At 32.0% G+C, this 27,398-nt stretch overlaps 1 protein-coding gene across 6 annotated transcripts in view; it reads left to right on the top strand.

Annotated features, from left to right (window-relative positions):
* The window catches only part of CycC (cyclin C), a 134,939-nt gene that overhangs the window by 8,288 nt on the left and 99,253 nt on the right, over nucleotides 1–27,398 (top strand). For all 6 annotated transcript variants that reach the window (XR_015041752.1, XM_085819096.1, XM_085819097.1 and 3 more), the window contains exon 3: nucleotides 17,721–17,805. Coding sequence is in view for 5 of the 6 variants with exons in the window: in XM_085819096.1 (XP_085675222.1) it covers nucleotides 17,721–17,805 (85 nt within the window). In the remaining variant the exon portion in view is untranslated. The remainder of the gene's footprint in view (nucleotides 1–17,720; nucleotides 17,806–27,398) is intronic.

Below are 27,398 nucleotides of genomic sequence, written 5' to 3'. Positions count from 1 at the left end.
ATCTGTTGACATTTCACCTTCACCGGCAGTTTTTTTTTTTTTTTTTTTGTATTCACGTATTAATGTAACTAACTACCTTGACGAATTTTATGAAAGACAAAAGACCAATTACTTTAATTGAAAAATTATATATTACATACATAGTCTACAATTCAACTATATATTTATTCCAAAACACAGTCAGTAAATCTAGTTGCAATTGGGTGTTTTTTTAATGGTGGAAATTTTGTGGTGATCACTTTAAGAAAGAATTCGAAATTCTATTCCTGTAATGATTTTGCAGCAAAATAATGTATTTCTGCTGAAATTTCACCTTTTCTTCTGTGATAGAAAAATCCTATAAGCACAAATTTTAAAATCGAATTTAAGCAAAAAATAATTTTAATTTTTTCTGTAAAAGTCATTGGAACTTGGAATTCAATGAAAAGAATGCAATCAAAAATGGCAACTAGGTGGTTGCGATTATAGGTAACTATCCTTTTTTTTTTGGGGGGGGGGTCTTGGTTGCTTTTCATTTTCAACCTCTCATTCTTGCTGAAGTCAGACTTCTTGATATTCAGTTACTAAAGCTGCTGTTTCATTGTTAAAATGCTTTCTGAGAGCTTTCAGATCTAAAGCAGTATTGTGGAAATTCATACTTGGATCCTGCAGTCTCTTTTGAACCAGATCAATAGAATTAAGTACTATATTCCAAAATCTTAGTAAAATCAGAACATAATAACATATGTATATCACAACATATGATTATACAGTTGCCCGTTATCTCTTGTATTACTTGTATGGCTCAAAAGAATATAACACTGATAAAATTATCAAAACAAGAGTTTCCTATTATGTGTATAAACCCGCGAGCATGCTCGCCGGGTATCTCATACTCGAGGGGGCATATTCTTTGTCCCTTATCTCAAAATCCCTTTCCTGGACAGAACCTTTTATAGCTGAACTCAAGGTCACATTCATGAAGCTGGGAAATCCGTGGAATGATTCTTCGAATACTTTTTTAGGCATTGTACCATTTGGGTATGTGACACTCGCGCCCTTTTTCGCATCTCTCAGATTTTCACCCTCACTTTCTTAGTTAGTCAGCATGGCGGGGCACCTGAGTTATGATAAAGAAATGGAAAAGGTTGAGAAATATGCTAGAAACCATTTCAACAGATGATGAAACGTTTAGAGAAGAGGAGGAAGAAATAATAGATGAAGAACACAACAGCAATTATAATTCATCAACAGACACTGAATTAGATAGTGAATTAGAAAATCAGTGAAATGATGAAAATTATGTTGGTAAAAGTGGCTTGGTATGGAAGAGAAAGAAATTCCAAAAGAATGTTAGGTCTAGTTCTAAAAGTATTATCTTTAAAATTCTAGGAAATACTGGTTATTCGAAAGTGGAAAATTGCTCAAATCAATGGCGGCAGCAAATCATGCTCCCTTTGGAACTAAAAGAAAAAGTAATTTCAGGAGATTGCAACATTGAACCGCCGTCTAAAAAGATGAAAAACTTTTGCAGAAGATGCGCTGAGTGCCCTAAAAACAAGGACAGAAAGACACGGTTTCTGTGCGAGAAATATAATATCAGTATTTGTATAGAGCATATGTGTTCAGTCTGCTAGAGATGTGAAAAATAATTGTATGTTAAGTACTTCAATTGTTATATTCTTTAAAATATTCTAAAGTTCATTGTTCTTCATGTTAATCCACATTTATACTCATATTTATATTATTAATGTAATTTAAAACATGTTAATTGCTTTCGGGTATGACATACCCAGCGCGCCATCTTGTGTTCGTAATTTTGGTGCGCGTGTCCGCGGGTTAAGTATAACTATTAGTCTAACAACACAGATGCTGCTTCTGTCAGTCTCATAACTGCACGAATTAAAACTTTACAGAAAAACACTGGAAAAAATTTCTTGTAAAATTATATAACATTCCCATATAAAGTTAAACAAGAATCATTGTAAAACTTTATTGTTCAAAGCTAAATTAAAATGTATTAATTTGAATAAGTTACCTTTTTTTATTAACTTGGTTTGGTATTGATGCAAGTGTTCCAAAGATCACCCCCTGCTAGTAGTACTCACTGGCAGGCCCCTGGCGCTGGTCTTATATGCATCATTCATCATGGTTTTGAGATTTTCTAGTATTTTCTGGGGGTATGACTGATTTTCTACGTTTGCACTTCATCTTGTTTTGAGTGACTGAATAACTACAGGCATAATAGTTTTGAGGTTTCCGCAGCATTCTGTCAAGGAGAGAAAAAGTATGTTAAATAGCTTGGATGATTCCAAAAAATGTTACCATTATTGCATCCTGTTTGGCTGTTTTTTTACCAACTAAGTTAAGTGAATGGTTATTGAAGTTTAAAGACACTGCCGAGTTCCCCCCCCCCCACGTATACTTTGCTAAATACCACTTTTGTATCTGGCCGGGACAGCTTTACCATAGCACGGTAATCATCAATCTTGTAGCTCCATTTCGTCCTTCTCTAATTTATTTAAGATGGCTTCAACTAAGCTCTCGGCATATTTTAAGTTTATTTGGATAAAACCAAGAATGGATTCTGCAATACAAACTGTTTTCTTCTCAAAATTGACTTCCACCTACCATACTACTTCTTAAACTTGCTCATGATATGCCTGATCAGAGCTGAATCAAACAGGAGACCAAAGTATTTGTTTTTATGAATATATTTGAACTTATTTTAATGAACAGTGGATGTTATCAGATGGATGATTTTATTCTCTGTGCTAAAGATATAAGTGAAAGGTATGAAGTAGAGACTGGAGAATTTTGCTCATCAGTGACATGTGCTTGCATGACAGGATCAAAGATTGCCAATAGTTTCAGTAAACCAAGAAAATTCCATACATTGGATGCATCATCTAATTAAAGCAATTTGCTGTATTCTAACAAAGCCAGGTTCTATGTCGCAAGAAACTGGACACAAAGAATGATTTGTTTTAAAATATTGCACCATTTCTGCTTTTCCTTCTCAGTCACTATTTGCATTCCCACATTTTATAACTTCTTTGTTCTCACCAAAATTCCTTTTCATTAATTTCACTATGTGAATGCTCACAGTTATGCTTGGAAAGTTCATGTGTTGTCATTCTTTCAGATGCTTTCCACTGGTTAAATCCACTTTCCTGTTTTAAACTTAATTGATGATTTGACCAGAAAAAAAAAAATGAGACAGCATATACAAAATACAAGTTTCTTTGGCGAATAAACTAGCCATGAATAAGTCACTTCCCCACTATTCGCCAGTATCCTTTTAAACCAAGATTTGTTCATTGAGCGGCTGTTTCTTGGCAAAAAAGGCCCTTCACTGTTCTGGAAATACCTGGCACTCAGTTTTATTATTTCTAGTTTCAATGATTCAGAAACAGTTGCTTTTCCAATATCATTGTTCAATTTCAGACCTCCACTATCATGCTGGTTAATTACATTTGGAACTAATGTTCAAGACTTTTCAGAACTAATCAATTCCTTAACTTCATCGAGTGCAATTTTGCTAGATACATTATTGTTCATGAGCTCAGTATTTCATTCAGTGCTACTCCAATGGAATCTACGGATTCACAGATTTGTATCTGCATCTATTGCACCTGTGTTAGGTTGAGTCAACTATTGTGTCTGCGACACGTGTATTGCATATTCTGACTTGTCCAGAAACCTCTTGACACTAATACATTCTTAATTGCCCGTTCAAGCTGAATAGGATTCAGTGATATTACAAACGTAAGAACATTATATATATTATATTACAACATTATTTCTAAATAATTAAATCGATTATAGTGAACCCCACTATGTCAAAAAAAAAAAAAAAAAAAGACAATGGAACGATAAGTGTGCCGGTTATGGATTTACCTGCACAACTGAAAAAGATAGCACACAATGACTGCAATGCATCTTGTGTTCAACATATTTTCAAACAGCAATCTCATACCATCAAAGTTATTAGAGAATTTCAATAATCTGCATGGTGGCGAAAAAGCGCATAGCATGAACAGCATGAAGTCAAAGAAGACTTGGTTTGATACTAGTGGAACTATCCTAAAATTGTGCGGACCAGCAATTCAAAAACCTTTATTAGAAGCGTTATATCAAATGGCATATTTATGTGCCAAAAAAAAAAAAAAAAAAAGCCTCACATGATCGCTGAAGAGTTGATTAAGCCTTCTGCTTTAATTATTGCTAAAACAGTTTTAGATTGATATTATATAATCGCGAATACAAGATCTCAGTAAAGATATTTTAATGCAAGTAATTGAAGACATAAAAATCAGTCCACTAAAAATAAGCATGCAACTGGATGAGTCAACTGATGTTGATAATTGTAGCCAACTTTTGGTATTTCTCAAAAAGGTAATAGAAGAATTTCTATTTTGTGAGACACTGGAGGTGAATACGAGAGAAATTGACGTTTTCAATCACATCAAAGATTTTTTTAACTAAATATCAATTACCAATGAATGTGATTGGTTCGATATGCACTGATAGAGCCCCAGCAATGTTAGGAAAAAATTCAGGATTTTTTTCTCACATGAATTACTGAGACATTTACATATGAATCACAGAGAATTACCGGAAGTTATAATAACGCATTTCATGTTGCATCGTCATGCACTTGCGTCGAAAGCATTGCCAGAAAGTTTAAAACAACATCTAACAACAGCAGTAAATGTAGTAAAATACATCCGAGGGCGAGCGCTTAATCATCGCATTTTTCGTGCATTTTGTGAAGAAATCGGTGCTGATCATACCGAAATATGATGGTTATCTAAGGGTCGCATGCTTAACAGTTTTTTGAATTGTGTGAGGAAATTATTCAATTACTGACTAGTCAAAACTTATTTAGTAAAAGATTTTGAGAGTAATGATACAATGCTGAGGTTGTCCTACTTAGCAGACATATTTAGCCATTTAAATGAATTGAATTTATCAATGCAAGGATTTTGTATAAATATAATAATATCTAGTGAAAAATTATCTTCATTTATCGCAAACTTAGAAAGTTGGATATGTCGAGTAGAAAAGGGGAATTTTGCAAACTTTCCCTTGCTTGATTCTGTTATTGCGAAAAATAAAAAGAATACAATTATACCCGACATTGTAATACATTTGAGATGATTGAGCAAATCATTCAATGGATATTTTCTACCAGATATATTACCAAAACTCAGAGATGGATACTGGATCCATTTCTATTTGACTTGAATTTGATGGATGATAGTGGTCTGAAAAAAGATCAGCTTATTGAATTGCGAGCAAGTGGACATGTTCAAATAGAATTCGAACAATTAGAATTGCAACAATTCTGGTGTTCACAGTTACAACGTTATCCAGAGTTGGCGAACGGAGCATTGCAGTTACTCTTACCCTTTGCTACCACCTATTGTGCAAAATGGGATTTTCATCGCATAAAAACTAAAGCGAGAAATTGCTTAAATGCAAGGGATGACTTACGCGTATGTCTTTCAAGAAAGGAACTCGCTTCGCTAGTATAATAATGAACAAGCAACAACAGACTAGTCATTAATAAAAATATTGTTTTATATTTATATAAAATGTACGTTTTTCAATAAACAATAAATTTCACAAAAAATGTCAGAAAATCAGAAAGAGATTTTGCCAAGAACGTCTTGGAACTTGGAGCTTGTGATCTGAAAGAGGAAGACATAGTTTTAGTAGGCAGTGATGTCAGAAAAAGGTTATTTTGTCTTCTTGGTATAATATTGAAACTGTTTCCTAAGTACAGGTGGTATAAGTCAATGTGGCAGAATCCGAACTCTGAGTGAGGAACTATTTCAAGCAGTTCAAAATCTCTTATTTGTTGGAGATTCATTGGAGTATTCTCCAGTTGTCAGGACTACTGTTCCTTCTAATTGCCTTTGGAAACATCTGCTAATCCTGAATGGGAGCAGGGAGCTTACTGAAACTATGCTCGTGTGTGTATCTCTACATATAATAAAAGAGTCTGTCTGTGTGTGTGTGTCTTTCATTTGCGCTGCGCGTAAGCTGATAGACCCACGGCTATCAAATTTGGTACATAGGTGCATCTAGACAAGAGCCAGTGCACCTCAAAGCGATTTTTTTGAAATACGAATTTGAATTTTTTTAATTTTATATTTTGTGACGAAATCGCATCATTTTGAGACATAATGGGCTATAGGAAAACAAGATTTTACTCTACATACTCCATTTTCATATCGTCATGAAATGTAGGCGCTTAGCTATTTTACGAACTTAAAATAAACTTCGTGTTTCAAAAATCGATTAAATATGAATTTATTTAACAAAATAAGCTTAACACCTTTTCAACGGGAATTTTTCTAAAAAAGTTTATTTTTTAAAATGTACAGTTTATTTTTCTTTGATTTTTGGACACATTAAACTTGCATCCTTGCGACTGCTTTTACAAAAAGAATTTTGGGAAAATGATAATATTTTGTATTTTTAAAAAAATTTTTAATGAAGCTTCCGAGTACACTTCTCACATCTCACATCTTTAAAAATGTGATTTTGGCAACAATTTTCCTTTCTTATTATTGTTGATAGTTTTTTGATGAAAATGCATCATTTTGAATAGTTTCATTCTTTTTAGAAATATGGGTTTGGCAACAATTTTTCATCATATTTCTTATGTCACTGTTTTTAAGAGGTTGGCATATTTTATTGTCATTTTTTTACTTCCTTGTATGAAGTAAAAGGGAAGTATTGTAATTGCGAAAGGTTTCAGGCAGCATATTTCAATGAAAATGTCCATTTTGACCGCTATCGAATGCAATTTAACGATGTTTTTGCGTGATATCTGTACGTAAGGACAGAGTAAAAGACTCGTTTTCTCAAAAAAAATTATAAAACTGCTTTAAAATTAATTCTGAAGAGAATTTTTCGTGGCGTCTGTACGAACATATGTATGTACGTACGCACGTATCTCGCATAACTCAAAAACGAGTAGCCTCAGAACGTTGAAATTTTGTATATAGGACTGCTATAACATGTAGATGTGCACCTCGTATTTTGGTTGCAATCTGCTGCACCAAACGTATATAAATACTATATTTATATACATATATCCACTCTGTTACTCGGCACAGTGATCTCAGTTTCTTTACTCTTATATGTTTATAAATTGTACGTTTTTTGCTTTAAAAATGATTGAATTATGTTGTTCTTATCTTCCAGTTAAGGTTTTTATGCCTTTCGTAATTCTGGAAGCAATATTTGTACAATTATCAACAATTTGAAAGCTGTTTAAGTGAGGTTAAGTTTTAAATATGTTAGCATTTAATTAGTTTATTAAAAACACATTCCGTCAAACATTAATTGTTAAATACTTGCTTTATTCAGAAACATGTAATGTCCTTTCCTTCCACATTATCAATCTCTAAGTTAACAGTTACTTTTCCCAATGTTCTAGCGGCTGGTTTATTCTGGTTCCCAAAGCCAAACAATTCTTCCACATCAGTTTTACAATAAGATTCAGTCTCTTAGCCGCAGACTGTTTCAATAAACACGAACTAGAACCCATATCTATGATTGCAGTAATTTCTTCTCCATTATTGATGCGAGCATACTTTAAATATACAGCTGGTGAAACACCTGAATTCTGGTCCACGGATAAATTATTTTTAACATTTGTCAAGTCTGGATTCTTAGACGTACACCTTTTAAAAAGTATGACCCTTTTCATTACATTTCCTGCAAATAATTTCTTTTTTAGGCTGAGGACAATCCGTCGCTATAGGTCCATAATCATTACAATTGAAGCATTTCGGCTCACCCTTTTCATTGCGGATGTCAGAATTATATTCCCTTTTTCTTTTGTCTGTTTTATAAAATTTATCTCTCAGATTGTATTTATTATCAAAACTGTTTTTAAAACCCACTTTGAAATTACCATCTGTCTGCATGGAATCGTTAACATTTCTTTGTCTTGAATACTGATTATAGGATCCTTCATAAAATTTAGAACCAGATTTGGGCTTAGAATTATGCCTAAAAGTTTTATTTCCTAATTGAAGTACTTTTATCCCTGCCCGAATATTTTCATATTCATTTAGTTTTTCAGCCAACTCTTCAGGATTAATGAATTTAGACCAATCATCAATGAAATGGTCTTGGATAGCAGCGGGGACCCTTTTCTTTAATTGATCAGTAATAATAAGTTGTTTTAAAGAGTCAAAATCTGTTACATTTAATCCAGCAAGCCACTCTTCAAAATAATTTTTTAATTCAACCCGAAGTCCTTCCACGTATTACGCAATGTTTTAATATGATCAACGAACTTTTGTCGAAACTGTTCAGGGCTTAACTTAAATTTTCTCAGTAGCAGTTGTTTAACGTGCTTATAGTCGTTAGCTTTTTCTTCTGATTCACGGACAATTAATTGAGTTATTTCATAAGGCAATAGACCCAACAGCTGAGAAACCCAGTTTTGTTCTTCTAACCCAATACGTCATGCCTGTCTCTCAAATAAAACTAGATAAAAACTTATGTCACCTTCATTCAAATCATACTTATGCATTAATTTACTCATATCACAAATATTACTTCTACTAACATTAGAAGGAACAGAATCATTTACATTACTACTTCTGATTTCCGCTTCTATTTTCAATTTTTCAAGTTCAAATGTTCTTTGCTTATCTTTTTCTTCCATTTCAAATGCATTTTTCATTTATTATTGCTTATCTTTTTCTATAATTTCCATTTCAAATGCTCTTTGCTTTTTCTTTTTCTAAAATTTCTAACTATTCCCTGTCTAAACGATCATTTATAATTCTATCCAGCATTTGTTTAGTAAAGTCTTCGTTATAATTCTTACTATTCAAAATCATATCTCTTAAGCCTACAATTTTAATATCAGAAGGGACATCTACATCAAGTTCCAAAGCAAGTTCTTTTAAATCACATTTTTTGCCTCTTGCCAAATAAGCCATCTTAAATTTTCAAATAATAATACAATAATTATACTTAAGTTCTTTCCGTTTAATACTTACACATAACATAAACAGTTTATAAATTCACGTACCTTTCTACTTTCAGTTTTGGCAAGCTTCCGCATTCAGTTTAGGCTTAGTGTACGTTAAGGCAATACGTTGTTATATCTAGATAATAATTCTAGTTTATCCCACTTCTGAAATGTTAGCATTTAATTAGTTTATTAAAAACACATTCCGTGAAACATTAATTGTTAAATACTTGCTTTATTCAGAAACATTACCGTCAACATTACTGCTCAAAAAACATTACCGTTCAAATTATTATCGTTCTGAAAAAAACTGTTGTTGCCAATCGGGAAAATGCATTTTAAATAAAATTAATACGTTGCGTTTACAAATAACATGGTGGACATATTTGTTTACATTTGAAACAGCAGAATTGTAGATTTGTTGCCAATCTAGAGAGACTAAGCTTTGCAACAACAAAAATAATGACTTCATTTATTATTGCGAATTAAATCATGCTTAATCCTTTCTGGAATTTTTTCGAGGAAATAAGTGTTTAAGATTTACTTAATTTTTTATAATTTGTAATTTAATTTTTAATAATTAGTAATTTTTAATACAGATATTTTGAGCTATTATGTATTTTTGTCTTGTCGCGAAATGAAAACTGAATTAATTGAATGAGAAATACTCAATCATCTGTGAAAAACTGTTTCTTTTTTGTTTTGTTTGCTTAATTTCTTTTTTACATCGTTCTAGCTTTATTATAGTATTTGAAAAGAACATGTGGCAAATTCTTTAAATGATATACATTTTGTGCATTCTGAGTTATAATATGAATGAAATATAATACTGTTAAGTGAACCTAGTGCCAGATTGTCGCTATGTTAAACAAATAAAGTGAATTTTAAAGAATGCCTTTATTCTGTTGTGGTTTATGCGCTGTTGGCGAAGCAGATTTAATTAAATCCAATAAGTTTAAAAGAAATGCAAGAAACAATTGCGTATAATTTAATATTCTGTACAAGGAAGTCGTGGTGTACACATCAGATTTTTTATATATATAATACATTTTTATTGATTTTTTTTTTTTTTTAAAGTTGTTCTGCAGAGGGAGAGAGAGAGGCTACGTGGAATTTTTTGTTTTTTGAGTTTCTTTCATGTTATTTGTTGCTTATTTCACTGTTTGTAAGATATTGAAAAGTTTTGCATGATTTTTTTTTCTTCAACAGAAAGTTGGTTAATTTTTTTATCTGTATTAAATTTAAAAAAAATTTTTTTTTTTTTTTTTTCCGGAAGTTTTTTGCAGAGTAAACTTTTGCTCAGTTTTTAAATTTAACGTTTGGTGTTCCCTTCAGGCATTTTTACGGAACATTTAAAAGCCCGACGAAGGCTGGCAGCATAGCTGCTAGTAGAAGATACAACAAAGATGAGAAGGGTTAAAATTAGCCTTTATTTGTCACAGCGTACAACTATTCCTGCACTTCGGGATACAAAGACCAGCACTTATGGTCTAAAACGTAGAAAATAAGAAGTAAAACTAACTTACATAAATAAAAACTGAGATACTTTACAAAGACTAGTAACGCGAAGATTGGTCATTTAACTCCACGTATGAGCAGAATGCAGGAAACTACAATACGACTTCAAGTATCAGCGAGAATGAATTTTCTGGCCTAATGGCAGACAAGAACTGACTGAAAAGCATGCACGTGGTAAGGTAGCGAGAAGTCTCTAACTTTTCAAACTAACTTTTCTCTAACTCTTTAACAAATCTAATCGCGCTTATTCTGGCCGGAAATGGAAAATAAGAGAGGATAGCAAAATTTTAAAATAAAATAAATGTTAGTAAAACTTTAAAATCCTTACACAGTTATCAGTGAGATTTCCAATTTTCATGACAACTGTAAGAAGTTATTTAAAAGCACAGAGCCTGAGAAAATTTTCTTATCTGGGAAAATAAAGAGTTATTAAAAGTTACTAGATTCAGGATGACAGTTTGAATTACAGATTGCCTGGACTTATAAACTTTTTGTCATTAATTTTTCTATACTATTGTATTTTTATAAACAATTTTATCATTAATTTTAATATACTAATATAGAGTGTTTTACAATTTTACATTTTATTGCTTTGTATTCCATTATTTTACTGGTATTCCTCACCTTTTTTATTTTACAGTTTTGCAAAGTTCAATTGTATTTTCACATAGTACAGTCAAAAGTCGTTAATCCGGACTCGTTGGGACTTCGGTGATTCCGGATTATCGATTTTTCCGGATTATAGATCATCAGTTTAAATCTCGTAAGATGGCATGCAGAAATTCTAAAATTAAAAATATGAAACCGTAATTTATGAAATAAAGAACAATTATGATCTAAAGGGTATCAAAATTTACAAAAAAAAAAAAAAAAAGCTTAATATTTATTTGTTTACTTTATTAAACATTTATTTCAATGTAAGTTGTTTAAGTTGCTTCGTTTTATGTGATAATACTTTCTCTTTAATTCTATAAACAGGCATAATTTCTTGTTCAGTTACAAAGTTCCGCTGTTCAATCCCGTAATTGCTGTGCCGAGAATACCGATTAACTTGTCAATCGAAATTTTTTCGTTTTCACTAACCTCTCGTCACCTTCTTCATGTCTTTATCCATTTTTTGCAGCCACTTTTTGTTTGATGGATATCGAAACATACTTTCGTTTTGTAGATCCTTTGGAAGTTCCAGCATCGGAAATTCTATTTGACATAATCAAAAAATTGCTCTTACAGTCTGCAAAATGTAATAAGCCGGATCCAATTCGAAGATTAAGGAACAACGCAATCATCATCATTAACTGAAATAGATAATTAGAGAATTTGAGCTTATACTGTCCGTTATACATAAAGCGCGCATGCAAAAACGTATTCTGCGCTTGCGCACACGCATATGCGCAGTTGTAAAGGTCTTACGCGCACGCGTAAACGCCTATGCGCATGTGTGAACGTGGCGCATGCGCAGAAAGTTTTTAGCTTTGAGGTCCAGATTATAGATCATTCCGGATTATGGGTGTCCGAATTAATGACTTTTGACTATACTAATATAAATACTAATGTACTATGCTAGCACTTGTGTTTTCATTGTGCAATAATTCTTTTTCATGTTAAGGATGTTTTATGGTAATAGTGATGTATCACTAAAAAAAGAGTTGTTGATTATGTTTAGAATTTGAAAGAAATGAAATAACAAATGTCATCTTTATTAATGATATGCATTATAGTTTTTCTTCAGAGTTTTAATATTTTTAAACTCTTATTATAGTTTATTTTGATTTTTGAATTGTTTTAGATGAAAGAGTCCCTTTTGGAATGCCCAATGTATAGCTGTACTCCACTGTTATGCTAATATAGTAAAAGTGATTTCGTAATCCGTGATTGCCATGTACACCAGATATCTTTTGTTCTGTTCTGTTGTGTATAGGTGCTCAAGTCTCCTCATGTTGATGCATGAAGCCTTCCCCTGCCCAGTTTCTTTAAGTACACAACTATTAGTATCCAGAACTGCATGTGCTTCAGTTGCATGGTGTGAAAAATTACCTCTTCTCTATTTTGTGATTCTTCATCTTTTGAAATCTTTCAGTTTTTCGTGATGTTGTCTTACTGTGTATCAAGTCGTGTTTATATATTGTTAGCACGATCATAATTTATTTTATTGATATATTGATTGAGATTTGCTTTCTAAATACCTCTTTACACATCCTATGAGCCAGATTTCAGTTTTTACTTATCCTATTGACTGTGTAATTAATTAACTCATGCTCCAAATTTCACGTGTGTCTGGTAACTTTTTCTTGCTGTTGCAGTTTCTCTTAACAGAGTTGTAAATATCTGTGTCTTATTTCAATAATTTATTTTTTATATGTATACCATTTATTTTTCTAGAATAAAATCATTATATTTTCATTAGTAACATGTGAATAGAAATAATCTAATTAATAAGCAACCTGTGTCATTATTATTTTAACAAATATTATTTGGCCATACTTTATGTTCTAAGTTATTTAGTACTGATCAGAATGGGGAAGATCAATAGTTTTCAAAATAATGCATGTAGATATCAGCCAGGATGGGACTGAGGGGGCTTCTCCCTCATGATTATGAATCAAAATTGTTTGAAACTTTAAACTTCCCGGCATGGTTCCGCTATGTAGACGATACTTTTACCCTGTTTGAAGGTAATAAAGATGATTTTAATAAAGTTCTTTCAACAATGAATTCTATTGATCCTGCTATTCAGTTCACTTTTGAACTTGAGACTTGCAATTCTCTTCCGTTTTTCGACATTCTGGTCACACGTAACACATCCAACTTCAATACTACAGTTTACCGTAAACCTTCATCGGTTTGCCTTCCACCACACTTTAAATCATGTCATCCGACTAAACAAAAGTTAGCTTCATTTTATTCCTATGTTTTCTGTGCTCTTCAAGTTTGCTCCTCCAAACTAGCCCTTGATGAAGAACTAAATTATTTAAAAGCAATAGCTATTGACAGGGGCTTTTCACCCAACATTATTAATCAAGCAGTTAAAAAATTCTCATCTCAACTCACTAAAAGGCACACTCTTGTTTTAGGAGATTATAAAAATTCTGTTGTCATTCCCTTCTTTCCATCAATTAGCTATAAAGTTGCACATATTTTGCAGAAATTTAACTTTCGGGTTGTTTATTCTCCCATCAATAAAATTCCGAGTTCCATACTTAAGGACCCCATTCCGGATATGAATTCCTGGGGTATTTATAGGATTCCTTGCCAGTGTGGTTTAATTTACATTGGCCAAACTAAGAGAGCCTTAAAATTTCGCGTCAAGGAACATGAGGCATATGTTAGAAAAAAGGAAACACAGAAGTCTTCTGTTGCGCAACATTGTTGGTCCGTAAATCACACTTTCAATTTTTCTGCTGCCAAAATTATTCAAAAAACATCTTCCATTGGAGAACTGGATTTTCTAGAGGCATTTCACATTCATAAAAATCTTTCTGTTCTAGTTAACGATCCTAATTCCAATCCAAATTTGCCTTCGGCCTTTAAAGAAATTATGTTTTAGTTCTGGTTTCACCGACAGATGGCGCCACTTGCTTATTCTTGTCCAGGCTTTCTTATCTTATCTAATCATTTTTTCCTATCTTGTTCATTTGCGGTTTTGCAGCTGAAGATGGTGGTTCGGTAAAACCATCGAAACTAGTCCTGTGGAAATTTTGTAAATATAACGCTGATTTTTGTTGTTTGTCTTCTGAATTAGGTATTTATATGTCAAAGAAAGCAGAAAACTGCTGAATCTTTCATTTGTGGGAATTAGGAAAAGTAAGGGGGGAACAAACAAAATAAAAAAGAAACAACATACAAACATTTATGAATTGGTACATGCCTTCCTAGAGATGCAAATCCTAGAGAAAATGATGCATGAAAACTATGAAGGAGACTAAGTTGCTGAGAAATGGCATGCATTTTAGAAATTTCCAAAAAATGAAGAAAAGAGCAGCAATTTTTAGTAGCATATTATGATAAAAAAACAGTGACCACGTCCCAATACGGAAAAGTTTAAAGCTTAAAATGAGTAAAAAATTCAAATTAACTTTACTGAAAGTTTTATTTTTTATTATGTTTTATCACAGACTTTCTTGTTTGACTGATGTATTGCTTGTTTAAGTATAAAAATAACATCTAATAAATGAAACAGATACTCATTTTTCATTTGAAAAATTGGATTTAAAGCTAATTGAAGAGGTTGGGAAAGGAAGATTTAGATTTGTTGAAAGTATTAAAACTAGCGTGCTTAGCAATACACAAAATGGAATCAGCAATACCTTGGACTTAAAAAATGCATTATATATTAATTTTCCATGGGCAAAACTGGGCATAGATTTATGAGAAATGAATTGGCTAAGATAGCTTTTGTATCTAAAAATTAATTTAGTTAAACTGAAAAATGAAAAATAACACAGAACTGATGTGCAGATTTCTTTTCTAGATTTGTTATAATTTGCAGACATCTCAATGGCAGCATTTTTACACAAGTCTATTGAAAAAACTGAAAAAAGGCATGTTGTCATATGTGGAATTTAGACTCCAACATCCTAGCCACTGAGCTTGAGTCATTAAAACCCTTGTGTCCTAAGTGCTTTTGGATTGTTACTTTACTAATGCCTTGCATCAGAATTGAATAAATGTAGCATTCAATAAACCTGGACATCATAATAATTCTGAAGCCTGCAGAAAGTATTAAAACATGAGTGGTACATAATAGCGCTTACAACATAGATTATGAGTTTCCTGTTCAAAATGTAAGCTTCACACTAAGTAAAATTGTAAACTTTTGCATGAATTAGCCAGTATTACTACTGCAAGGCTGTAAATTCCAGTATAAGTACTGAGTTGCAATGTAGTCTACATATCTACAGTTGAACTTTTGGAATGGTATAAATAATTTATGTTGATTCTCTTCCCCTCCCCAATATTATTTTAAGCTTTTAATGTCATTTCTCTTGTGTTTAATTTTCTGAAATTTGGGTGAATTTCCTTTCTGGGCTAATACACTTCACTTTGAGAGCTTAGCACTTATATAGCTAATCTCAAACCCAGAAAAGCACCTGGATTGGATTCTTATTTCAAATCGTATGATTGAAAACCTCCCCATCAAATCTGTATTTTCAATAGTAGTGTTAATTAAATTTATGTTATTACACTGCTATTTTCGGGAAAGCTGGAAAATGTGCACTAGTAGTGCCTATTCCAAAAACTCACCACTGCTATTCTAACCCTCAGAATTACAGACCTATCAACCTCTTATTCTTGTAACTTAAGATATCTGAGTTTATATTGCCTCGAACGCCTGATTGTTGTTCTCCAGAACCAACATATTCTTATTGATGAATAGTTTGGGTTCCATGAAAAACACTGTACTATGCACCACCTGTTCCGGACTGTGGAGTACATTTACAAAAGCTTCGCAATAAAATGCTTACAGGCGTTTTTTTTTTTTTTTTTTGAAGACATAGCTGAAGGCATTTGAAGGGACTTGGCATATAGGAATTATAATCAAGCTCATATGACTTGATTTTCCAGCTCATTTAATTCATGTCATTAACTCATATCTCAGTAATAGATCTTTTTCAGTACGAGTTGGTTCTGTCATTTCAAAATCCTGTCCAATCCCCAGTGGTGTTCCACAGGGTTCATTATTAAGTCCTTATATTTTTAGTATCTTTATTAATGACATAACAAAATCATCTGGTGTCACTCTCGCATTTTATGCGAATGACACTGCTATCCTCGTTCAACACTCACGACTGGATTTCCTGGTCCCGAAAATTCAGAGTTATCTCTCTAGTCTTGAGCTCTGACGTATTACCTGGAAAATCAAAGTTAATGTCTCTAAATGTGCTGCTCTAAGTTTTTCAAGATCTCCACTCCTGTGCCTTACCATTAATTTCTTCAACGATTAAGTTCCGTGGTGTAATTCTTATAAATACCTTGGTGTAACCCTGGATTCCAAATTAATCTGGCATCTTCGCATTGAGAATGGTAAAAAAAAAAAAAAAGCGAAGACAGTCAGATCCCAACTCAAGAAAGCTCTCGTGAATTAAACAGAAAGCTCTTCTCTTTACTGTAATTATCAAACCTGTGTTTTTGTACGCTTGTACCCTCTGGGGACAGCAGCCAAGACACATATTATGAAACTCTGAACCTTTCAAAGTAAAACCCTGCATTTTACTCTGTCCTTAACGCATCATGGTTTATTGATAATGATTGATTCATTTGGACCTAAACATTAAACCTATTGATGTCTTAATTAAAAAACTTTGTCAGAATTTATTTACCTAAACTGAAGAGATTGATAATCATGCACTGCAGACTCTACGTGCTTACAATTAGGTCATTCCAAGCTCAGTCGTGTGACTACGTTCTGTGATTGAATGGGAGTTCAGCATCTTTCCACTGTCTAAAAAGAGAGGTTCTACCCTCCATTATCAATCCAGCTACGACACCGCACAGGACGGATGCTCTTTTTAAAAGCTGTTGATTCTTCTCACTAAGAAATGCTATCACATCAACCTCAACTGCCACATATGATCCTCAAGCATTATTATCAATCTGTTATATTTATTCATCACATTTTTTCCCGCAGATTAAAATCTGTCTACAGTTTCTTCCCCACAATATAGTATTGCATTGCTAGATTATGATTTTACATCTATGTGACCAAGGAGCCTATTACTCTTAGTCGCTTTTCTATTCATTTTTACCTATATGTTGTGTTTATGTTATGTTTCAAAAATTTAAATTAAATTAAAAAAAAAAAAAAAAAAAACCCTCTTTTCTCCCTCTCAGTGGTTAGCATGTTAGACTTGAGTCCGAAAGATCCCGAGATCAAATCCCGCTAATCGCTGTTAATTTTCTAAAACTTTTAATATTCTTAAAAGTTTTTCTGTCTTCTCCTTAAACTTCCTTAAGTCAAGTTGACTTTCTTAATGACACTTAGGTATCCTTTCCCAAATCTGCTCACTGTTTAAATTTTATGATGTGGAGCTACAGGGTCTTATACCCTAGACACATATACTTAAACTTGGATCCCTTTTCTGGGCTTATTTCTTTGGAATCTGTCTTATTCAAAAAAGAAAATTTTAGTTACTTAAAATATGGGTTATTTGTTTATAAATTGTGCAAGTATTTTAGTGAATGCATTTTATTGCAATATCTTTTCCTTTCTTCTTAGTTATTCAAGCTTTAGGAGAACAGCTAAAAGTAAAACAACAAGTAATTGCAACAGCTACCGTGTATTTTAAAAGATTCTTTGTTAGGTAAGTGTTCTTTTTTCTTTAATCAGACTATTTGGAAATAAATTGTGAATTAATTCTGTGATTTAATGCTAATTTAAAAACCAAATGAGCAAGATAATTTTGACCTGATCCAATTCACTGTAACTTCCATATCAAGCAATATGGCATGACGCTGAGTATATCTGTCCTTAAATTTAAATGTCAAAGAATTGTTGATCACGAGATATTAACAGCTCGCAAATTATCCTCATTTGTTGTGCACTTGACTGAACTTTCAAATATTAAGCAAAGAGAGAAGAGAGAATAGAAAACATTGATAACTAAGACTGTCGCTATATTACTTTCAGAATTTATGTTGATGTTAGTTGCGTTATTTTAAAAAAAGTGTTTGGTATGCTCGAAAGGTACTGTAACACAAAGTCTTTACACTCTATCACTGTATCTGTGTGCCATCTTTGTAAGCAAACCATATAATAAAACGGAAGACCTTTTAAATGTGAACTTGAAACTAGTTTGACAGGAAAAAATAGAGAAAAATCTGCATATTCATAAAGAGAAATATCAGCTAAAATTAACTACAAAATCTAAATAAAAAAATAAGTAACTGTGCAATTTAAATATGAAGGGTTTTGATTCAGAAAGATGGACTTTCTGATAAAATATAGCAACATTTTAAAATTCAGGAAATTACAAAACAGCAATTTGGAGCTGGAATATATAGTTCAATCAAGTTCTCCCTCATTTATTATTTTCTGTGGCATTGCTATAATTCTTAGAATTGATGTCCAGGTGTCTAGTAGGTGAAAGGAGCATTAAGCCTGATACAGATCACAGTACACCAAAACACTTCATAGTTTCAAAACCAATTAAGATTATGCAGACAGACATACAGCAAGCAATAGTCAAGCAAATTTTAGCAGAAGCTTGCCAAACCATGCTTTACTTTAGTAAAGAGCAACAAATAGTAAGTGTGCATTCTGCAAGTGAATTTCATGTGTAAATTTGCAAAGTAATTAGCCCTGATATTATCCTGTTTACCACTGCTGCTAAATTTTTGTTTCTGTTCATCCCTTTTTTTAAGTCCAGGGTGATTTGGTGAAACTTTTGAGTAAGAAACTAAGAATTAATCCACATGTATTACCAATATGTATGAAGCCTTCCATTCATCCAAAATTTTTAACTGTTCTGAGCCAACAGGTAATCCTAAACAGCCAAAGATCATTTGTGTCCCGCATTTTGGCTGAAATTTATATGCCACTTGTAAAAAAAAATTGATTTTACTATGAGTCTCCAAAAATCTATCACCCCTGGAAGGCCAGTTCTATATTCTGGCATTCTACTCGTCCAATTTACAAAATTCAAGTTGCATTTTTCAAGTCTCGAGAGCACAACTTAGACTATATATATTAGATTTATATATATTGTTGTTCTAATACAGTACAAAGTCTTTAATCCAGAATGATCCATAATCTGGACCTCAAAGCTACAAACTTTCTGCGCATGCGTATAATACGTTTATGCATGCGCATAATACGTTTATGCATGCGCCTTTAATGTATTACGGGCAGTATAAGCTAGGCTAAAATTATCTAATTATCTATTTCAGTTAATGTTGCAGATTGCATTTTTCCTTAATCTTCTAATTGGATACGGCTTATTATTTTTTGCAGACTGTTAGAGCAGTTTTATAAAAGTAAGCTTGAACTTTCGATTATGTCAAATAGAATTTCCGATGCTGGAGCTGCCAAAGGATCTACAAAGCGAAAGCATGTTTTGATGTACCGCTTCCGATAGCGAAGAAAGTGACAAAGAGGTTATTGAAAATGAAAAAATTTCAATTCACAAGTTAGTCGGTATTCTCAACACAGCAATTACAGGACTTGAACAGTGAAACTTTGCAACTGAACAAGAAATTATGTCTGTTTATAGAATTAAAGAGAAAGTATTAGCAGAAAAAAAGAAGCAACTTAAACAACTTACATTGAAAGAAATGTTTAATAAAGTAAACAAATAAATATTAGGCCTTTTTTTTGGTAAATTTTGATACCCTTTAGATCATAACTGCTCTTTATTTCATAAATTAAGGTTTCATATTTTTAATTTTATAATTTCTGCATGCCATCTTACCAGATTTAAATTGATGATTGATAATCCGGATTCGCGAAAGTCCGGATTAAAGACTTTGTACTGTATGCATATTTTTACACGAAAACAGACTTTTTCTGAATGGTATGAAATTATGGATTGACCCTCTGGCTGCTCATCCTGCTATTTGTGATTTTTCTGATGTGCACACTTTATTTTTTACTGTTTTATCGCGTTCAGTCGCAGCATTAGTTCCTGGTAAGGACAGCACATATTCCAAAATTTTTAGTGCATTATTCTATGGAACATGGTTTGTTTTAAAATGATGAAATATTTCTAACCATTTGTTCTCTACTATGATTTTTTTTCTGATGCCCAAAATTTAACCTTTCCTTATCAATATATTTTTAATAATGATATTTCATTAAAAGGATCATTTTTGGAAATATTACTATATAGGAAATTTTGATTAATATGATCGAATGATTTTGGTACATCATTCCAATTAAGTTCTTGTTTTAATGTAACCCAATGAAAATTTTCAATATCATTGTAATGTACCGTCCATTCTTCTAAATAATCTATGCTGTTACTATAGAACATTTTATGTGATTCAAGATATCTGCACGATTTATTGCACCTTGTTCTTAGTTAACAGAAGAAAATTATTTTCTAACCGCTATTGACAATTAAATTTTAAATTATTAACTTCATTTTCTACTTCGATACCCGCAATTTTGTCACCTTCAATAAGTTTTATAGCGTTTTGAAAAAGAGCTGCTTGACTGTGTACAAACTCTAGCCATATTTTTTAAGATTCTCTTTCAAAAAATTCTTCTAAAATTCTAGGACATTTATCCTGTGGTAGAAAGTAGGATTTCAAAGCGTCGTATATTTTCAAAATTCTTTCAACAGCTGGCAAGAGAGCTAACCAGCTCGTTTTACTGTATCCACGTATTTTCCGATATTCGACTTCTGCAGTTTCACAAAATTCTTTAAGCATTTCTGCATGCATGGTATATACATAGAAATAAGAATATATTTTAATAACAATATTTTCCACATCTGCAGGCAACAAATCAGCAGCTGTTTGAATGGCGTTATGTATATTATATGCTCAACCAACACCAATAATGTTTTGATCAAGGTTTTTGTTTAATTTATAAAAGATATTATTTGTACCTCTTCTCGCTTTTCCTCCAAAATTTGTGTTCGTTATCTGCACAATATGCAGTCATTTTATGTTTCAAATAGCTTTTTCCAAAATATCAATAATGGAACTGAAAATCATTTCAGAAGCTTCGCTGGGCAAAGAAACGAAATCTAAAACTATAAATTTTTATGTCAGTTTCCAAATCAAAAAATGTAATAATGATTGCAAATAAAAATATATTCTTATAATTAGATGCGTCATAATATATGGATATAAAATTAATTTTTTCTAGATTTTTCTTTAATTCTGAAAATACATATGGGGATATCACATTACACACAATTGCCTCAGATTTTGTTCTGGCATAGGCAAATTTTGTGTTGAATATCTTCTGGGCAATTTGTGATGTACAGTCCATAGGTCTGAAGGAATGATTGTGATTAATGGCATGAAAAGGCATAAGACCTACTGCTAATGGTAATTTCTTTTCTTTGTCTCCATAAGTTCTTTCTCGAAAAAATTTCTGTATTTTGGAGGAAGCTGCAGCAGTATTTAAATATCTTTTGTGTTTCTGTGTTTCCAAGTGCTTTGAAATATCATTCTTTCCGCCGTGCGAAATAGAAAATTCACCATTACATTTCTCACATTTACCATGTAATCGCTTTTGGTTTTTTTAATAAAAGGAAATTAACATCTTAGAGCATCGTTGAATTTGCATCCTCTTTTCTATGTTAAAAATCTAAAAAAAATTTTTAAGTTATATTATGAATTGTTAAATACATATTGCTTAAAAAACAGTTAAGTAGGTACATAATTACATGAACATATTTTATGGTTAGTTTTTATAAATTAAATTAGGTCGATTGTTATAAGGTAACTATAGTTTAAAAATTATTTTAATTTTAATATTTCTTTCTAAATAATAACAATGCTAACTTGTATTATTTTTCCTCTGAATTTACCGTAACATAAGTCGTGTAAGTGTCAGTTTTAAGGCTGGCGCTAGACTTTGCCGCCTCTATAAAATATAAATAATACAAGCAATGTCTGTTAAATTCAAGAAAATATTTGTATTTATGAAATAAATTACTTACCTAAATTATCTGAATTTACTCATTTGTTGACAACACTTGTTAACTAGCACTAGTACGATATGAATCATCTGAGAGACAGTTACAAAATGTTTTCATCATTGCCAATGCCATGCCATTGTTCATTAAGTCCAAGCAATGATGGTCGAATTCTAACTGATCAACAATGTGAACTTGGATGAGCAGTTCTCGACAATCCGCTCTCAACAATTATTTGTTATTATTAAAGTTTAACATAATTAACAAAAATAATACATTACTCATATCCTGGCTACCAAAAACCGTATATTAGGGAGAACCTTCCCATTCTCCCTCCCGTTTTCTAGCTTGTCATGCTTCCAGAAATCAGGACTTTTTTTAAATGTCATGGGTCGCTGGACAAATTTTTAAAAATCGGGATTGTCCCGCCAAAAGCAGGACGTCTGGTCACCTTAGTTAACAGTGTATGGGAGAAAAGGAAAGGTGCTTTATTGAAGAAGAGTTCTCTTGTGCTAGATGAGTTGAGTAGTCATTTGAAAAATTCTGTGAAAGAGAAATGTGATAGGGAAATACAGAGCTTGCTGTTATTCTGGGAGGACTTACTTCACAATTACAACCTCTTGATGTGTCAATAAGTAAACCATTTAAAGTCTGTATGAGAGAGGAATAGTACAAATGGATAAATGGATGAAACCCAATATTAATTTATGCCAAAGGGAGCTTTAAAACGACCTACAATCAAACAAGTATGTCAGTGGATAAAACAGTCGGGCGTCTAAAATGGCAGAAGGTATTATTGCTTAATTTTTCAAGAAGTGTGGCATAACGCTCTCAGTGACAGTGAAGACCATCTTATATATGAAGAGGACAATGAAGACAATAAGAAGAAAGTTCAGATGAAGATTTTCAAGGATTTTTAAAGGTCAGCCCGGTTTTATAAACTAAGAATTTTTTTTGTTTCGCTTTGCAATCTAATAATAAAAATGGTAAAATATTATTTTTTAAAAAAATTGCATAAAAATTAAGATGCATCTTGTAGTCCGTAAAATACGGTACATCTAAATTAGGATTTTAAGCACGTGATAAAAATATGCTATATAGAAAAATGATTTTAGATTTTTTCTTTAAAGAGTGTTCTTAGATTTATTAAATAAAAATTATGCCCTCACTTCACTGACTATCGAATCCAGAATGCATAACATTTGAATTTCCATAATTTGACTGATTAATTTGATCTCTACCGGATTGGATGTTTGTATCACAATTTGACTTTTAAATAAGTGATTATTCCAAATCTTATGTTTACATAAAAATATATTGTGCATTGGGAAAGTATCCATTAGTGGCCCTTTCAAATATAAGCAACAGTTTATTTAAAAATATATTATGCAGTTAATGCCACAAAATATTTTTGGACATGAAACATCTTCAGAATAATTTTTATTAATTGCATTTGTTAAATACAGGAAGAGAGAAAATTGTTACATTCTAGTTAATTTGGCGGCTGTTAAACAAGATATCATGTTTAGAAATTGTTTTCCATATTATTTGAAGTAATGAAAAGTATTAAATATATATGTTATCCTTGTCCTATGAAAACAAGCAATATTTTAATTTCTTTCAGAAAATGTTCCCAAACTTCACTTAGGAATTAATAGATAATTTAATAATAGTATATTATTTCTTGATCTTTTGATGGTAAGAATTGCTGATGTCCTCTAGACTACAATTTACTAAAAATGAGTTGGCAACCCTGAAAGAATCCTGTATTATTATTATTATTATTATTATTATTATTTTTGTTTGTTTGTTTCATCCTCATAAACTGGCTTTTTATTTCTATTTAAGGCAATCTAAAAAATTCTCTTTTATACCCAAACATAATGAAAATGAGTGTAAATGCAGCCTACAAACTGCAATGAACACTATGCACCTTCCTGGTTTTGTTGAACAATTTATCAAGAAATTGTATAGGCAAACTGCATTTATTTATGTAAAATTATTGCTTATACGAGTATGAAATAGTAGCAGATATACTGAAACATTTTCTTTCTATCCCATCAGTTTTCAAAATATTTGTTATGAACTTGGCATAACCCTGTCCATCTGTAAATAGATAAGGATGGACAAATCAAATGTCACCACAGTAGATACATCAGGTATGTATACTGTCCTGATGTGCAGTGAATATACAAAGACAAAATCAACATATTAGTTTGACATCTAAAATTTTGTCAATAAAAATTGCCGAGCATTTAAAAAAAATTACAGATTCTGTGCGAACTAGTACACCAACAAAAGTAGCATAGTATTTTCAGTTAAATACTCCTCAGAGTATCTTAACTTAATAACTGAATGAGCAAAGACAAAATCATCATAAAGTGCAGGCATAAAAGCAGTCTTAAAATTAAGAGAGTGCTAGAAATTGCCACTAAACTATGCTGGTCGAAATTGCCATTAGACCACGTTGCAACTGGGACCTCTCTTTCATATATCTCGAAGTCCATATATCTATACCATATATCTCGAAGTCAATTATGAAAACTATTGCAACCCTGCTTAAAAAAATAAAAGACGGGAACTTGATCTAGGCATTCATTCCAACTCCTGATGATGCAATTGGGTTCATCTGTGTAAACTCTTATTATACTAATGTTTCTGTGTTGTTTTAGCATGTTGACATAAAACATTTTATTTCATTTTTAACTTCATCCTAACCACATGTATCTTTTAATTCTTCAAAATATGTTGGTAACTGTATCTAAGATAGTTAATATAAAAGAATGAAATTCATAAATGAATAGATATATATTCATTTATGAATTTTATTCAATGCAGAAAGATATAGATTCCAGATATAGCTATGTATTATTTTTTATTTCTGTTTGGAGAATCAGTTATCTTAGCATTTGAGAGACAGCGGTTTGAAATTTTGAAAAATTGCAAAATAACACTGCGTTAGTGAACATAATTAAATACATCTCTATCTGCCAGTCTGTGTTATTTTATTATCTTAATTATTTTAGCTGTATGTATTTTTAACATGAGTAGGTTTGTATATATTGCAGAGTTGCAACTCTCCGGATTTTCAACCACTCTCCCGCCAACCCGATTAACAATATATTTCTCCCGACTTTTTCTTATTCTTAAAATTTTTATAGACTTTGTTAATATGAACCAAAAAAAAAAAAAAAAGTGATTTTGGACGTCTGAAATTTTCTCTAGATTATATCTAAAACAATTATTAATTGCGAATTAGATAACTTCTGCTTCGTGAGTGAGAGCATATACGTATACAGAAACATCGTTCTCCAGTTCTCTAATGGGCATCGTGCTCCACTGCATGTCATCTGGCATATATTAGCCAATAATGACAAAGCAAGCTGTTATTTGATATTCTTTAGTTATTTCGGTCATTTTGTCCTGAGTTGTGTGAGTACAAGTGCCTTCGGGAAATAGTTTTAGAAAGTATCATCTTTTGTTATGTCTGCGAGAAAGGTGAAATACTCGTGTACGTTTCAAAAATCGTACACAGTTGACTTTCCTTCCATTATTTCCTTCCATAATTTTTTCAGACTGAAGAAAATGTAATCAATTTGCGATGTGTACCGCCTGTCATTGTGATTTTTCGATTTTGGATGGTGGAAGGGCAGATGTTCTCAAACATGTCCATACACAAAAATGCAATTACAACATGAGTTGTTTTGAAAAAAACGAAAAATTAAATTTTTCTTTGGAAACAAAGGACCAAAAAGATATTAATGCAAAATGTCTGTTCTGCCTTTTTACTGGAGCACAACCTGACACTGAATACATCAGATCACGCTGCAGCTTGATTTAGAAAAATGTTTCCCGATAGTGAAATCGCTAAGAAATACTCAAGTTCAAGAACCAAAACAGGTGAAATTGTTATTCCAATTATGGATTTGAAAAAGAAATCTTCAGTTATTAATTGCATTAAAACAGCTCCGTTCTGCCTCTCTACGGATGGAGGCAATAATACCGTTTCAAAATTGTATCCAATTGTTGTTTCTTTTTTTAATCCAGAGTTTTCAGAAATTGAGTGCAGTTTACTTTCTGTCCCCACTTTAGAAGGACATCTGACAGGCTTTATTATAGCACAGCTAATTATTAAAACTGTAAAAGAAAATGCAGTCCCTCTTAGCACTTGGTGTTGATAATGCATCAGTATTGGTAGGCTTGGGAAGACTGGTGTTGCAAACATCTTAAGAAAGGAAAATTCAGATTTGCAGATTATGAGGTGCACCTGTCACCTCTTAAATTTAGCAGTTGAAAAAGGGGCAGCTTCTTTACCAATATGTTATCAATATGTTTGGATGAACACATTGTTGATATTTATTATTATCTTGAAAGGAGTTCTAAAAGGAAGGAAAAATTGAAACAGTTCCAACAGCTGCATAACAGCAATTTACAATTAGAAAACTTGGATGAAGTTATAAAATCAGCTAGGATTGACACCCAGTGGAATTTAATTGGAAAACTGAAAAATGCTGATGGAATTTTAAAATATAGTGAACTGCCTAGAATTATGTAGGCTATTTTGACAGCTCCTCATAGTAATGCAGAGTGTGAGAGGATTTTCAGACAGACAGATTTTTTTTTCATTGTTGAGAAAACGAGGACTAAATTTAGATCTAATATTAGTGATGTCACATTAGAAAACTTTTATTAGCAAAAGCAGGACTACGTGGCATTTGCTATGAACAAAATTATAAAGTTTCTTTCTTAAAGAAAGCAAAATCTGCCACTGTTTATAACATTTGTACAAAAACTGATTAAAGTAATTTCCTCCCCCCTCCTTCTCTTAAACGATACAAGTAAACAAATGTTTTTTATGTGTAAGGTATTTTTGTGTTGCTTGCAATTATGAATTAGTTACCATTTAAAGTTAATTCATTATTAAAAACTATATTTTCATCATTTAAAAAGTCTGTTTAACATTGTAAAAAATCTCCTGATTTTTGAGTGTCATAGGTTGGCAAGTATGATATTGTCATCAGGAATAACCAGGATTAAAAGTTAAAAGATCTTCCTTGTAAACTTTGTGATACAGTATAAAGTCTGTAATCCAGACGTCCATAATCCGGAATGATCTATAATCCAAACCTCAAAGCTACAAACATTATACGCATGCATAAGTGCATTAATTTGTTTATGCATGCGCATTTAATGTATAATGGACGGTATAAGCTAGGCTAAAATTATCTAAGGTATTTCAGTTAATGTTGCAGATTGCGCTGTTCCTTAATCTTCTAATTGGATCCGGCTTATTAATTTTTTCAGAC

The sequence above is a fragment of the Stegodyphus dumicola genome, chromosome 6 (assembly GCF_044657685.1).
Source record: "Stegodyphus dumicola isolate Sdum_Otavi_A_Nest chromosome 6, ASM4465768v1".
Lineage (NCBI taxonomy): Eukaryota > Metazoa > Arthropoda > Arachnida > Araneae > Eresidae > Stegodyphus > Stegodyphus dumicola.
Note: the sequence above shows the minus strand (reverse complement) of the source record. Positions and strands in the feature narration are given on the sequence as shown.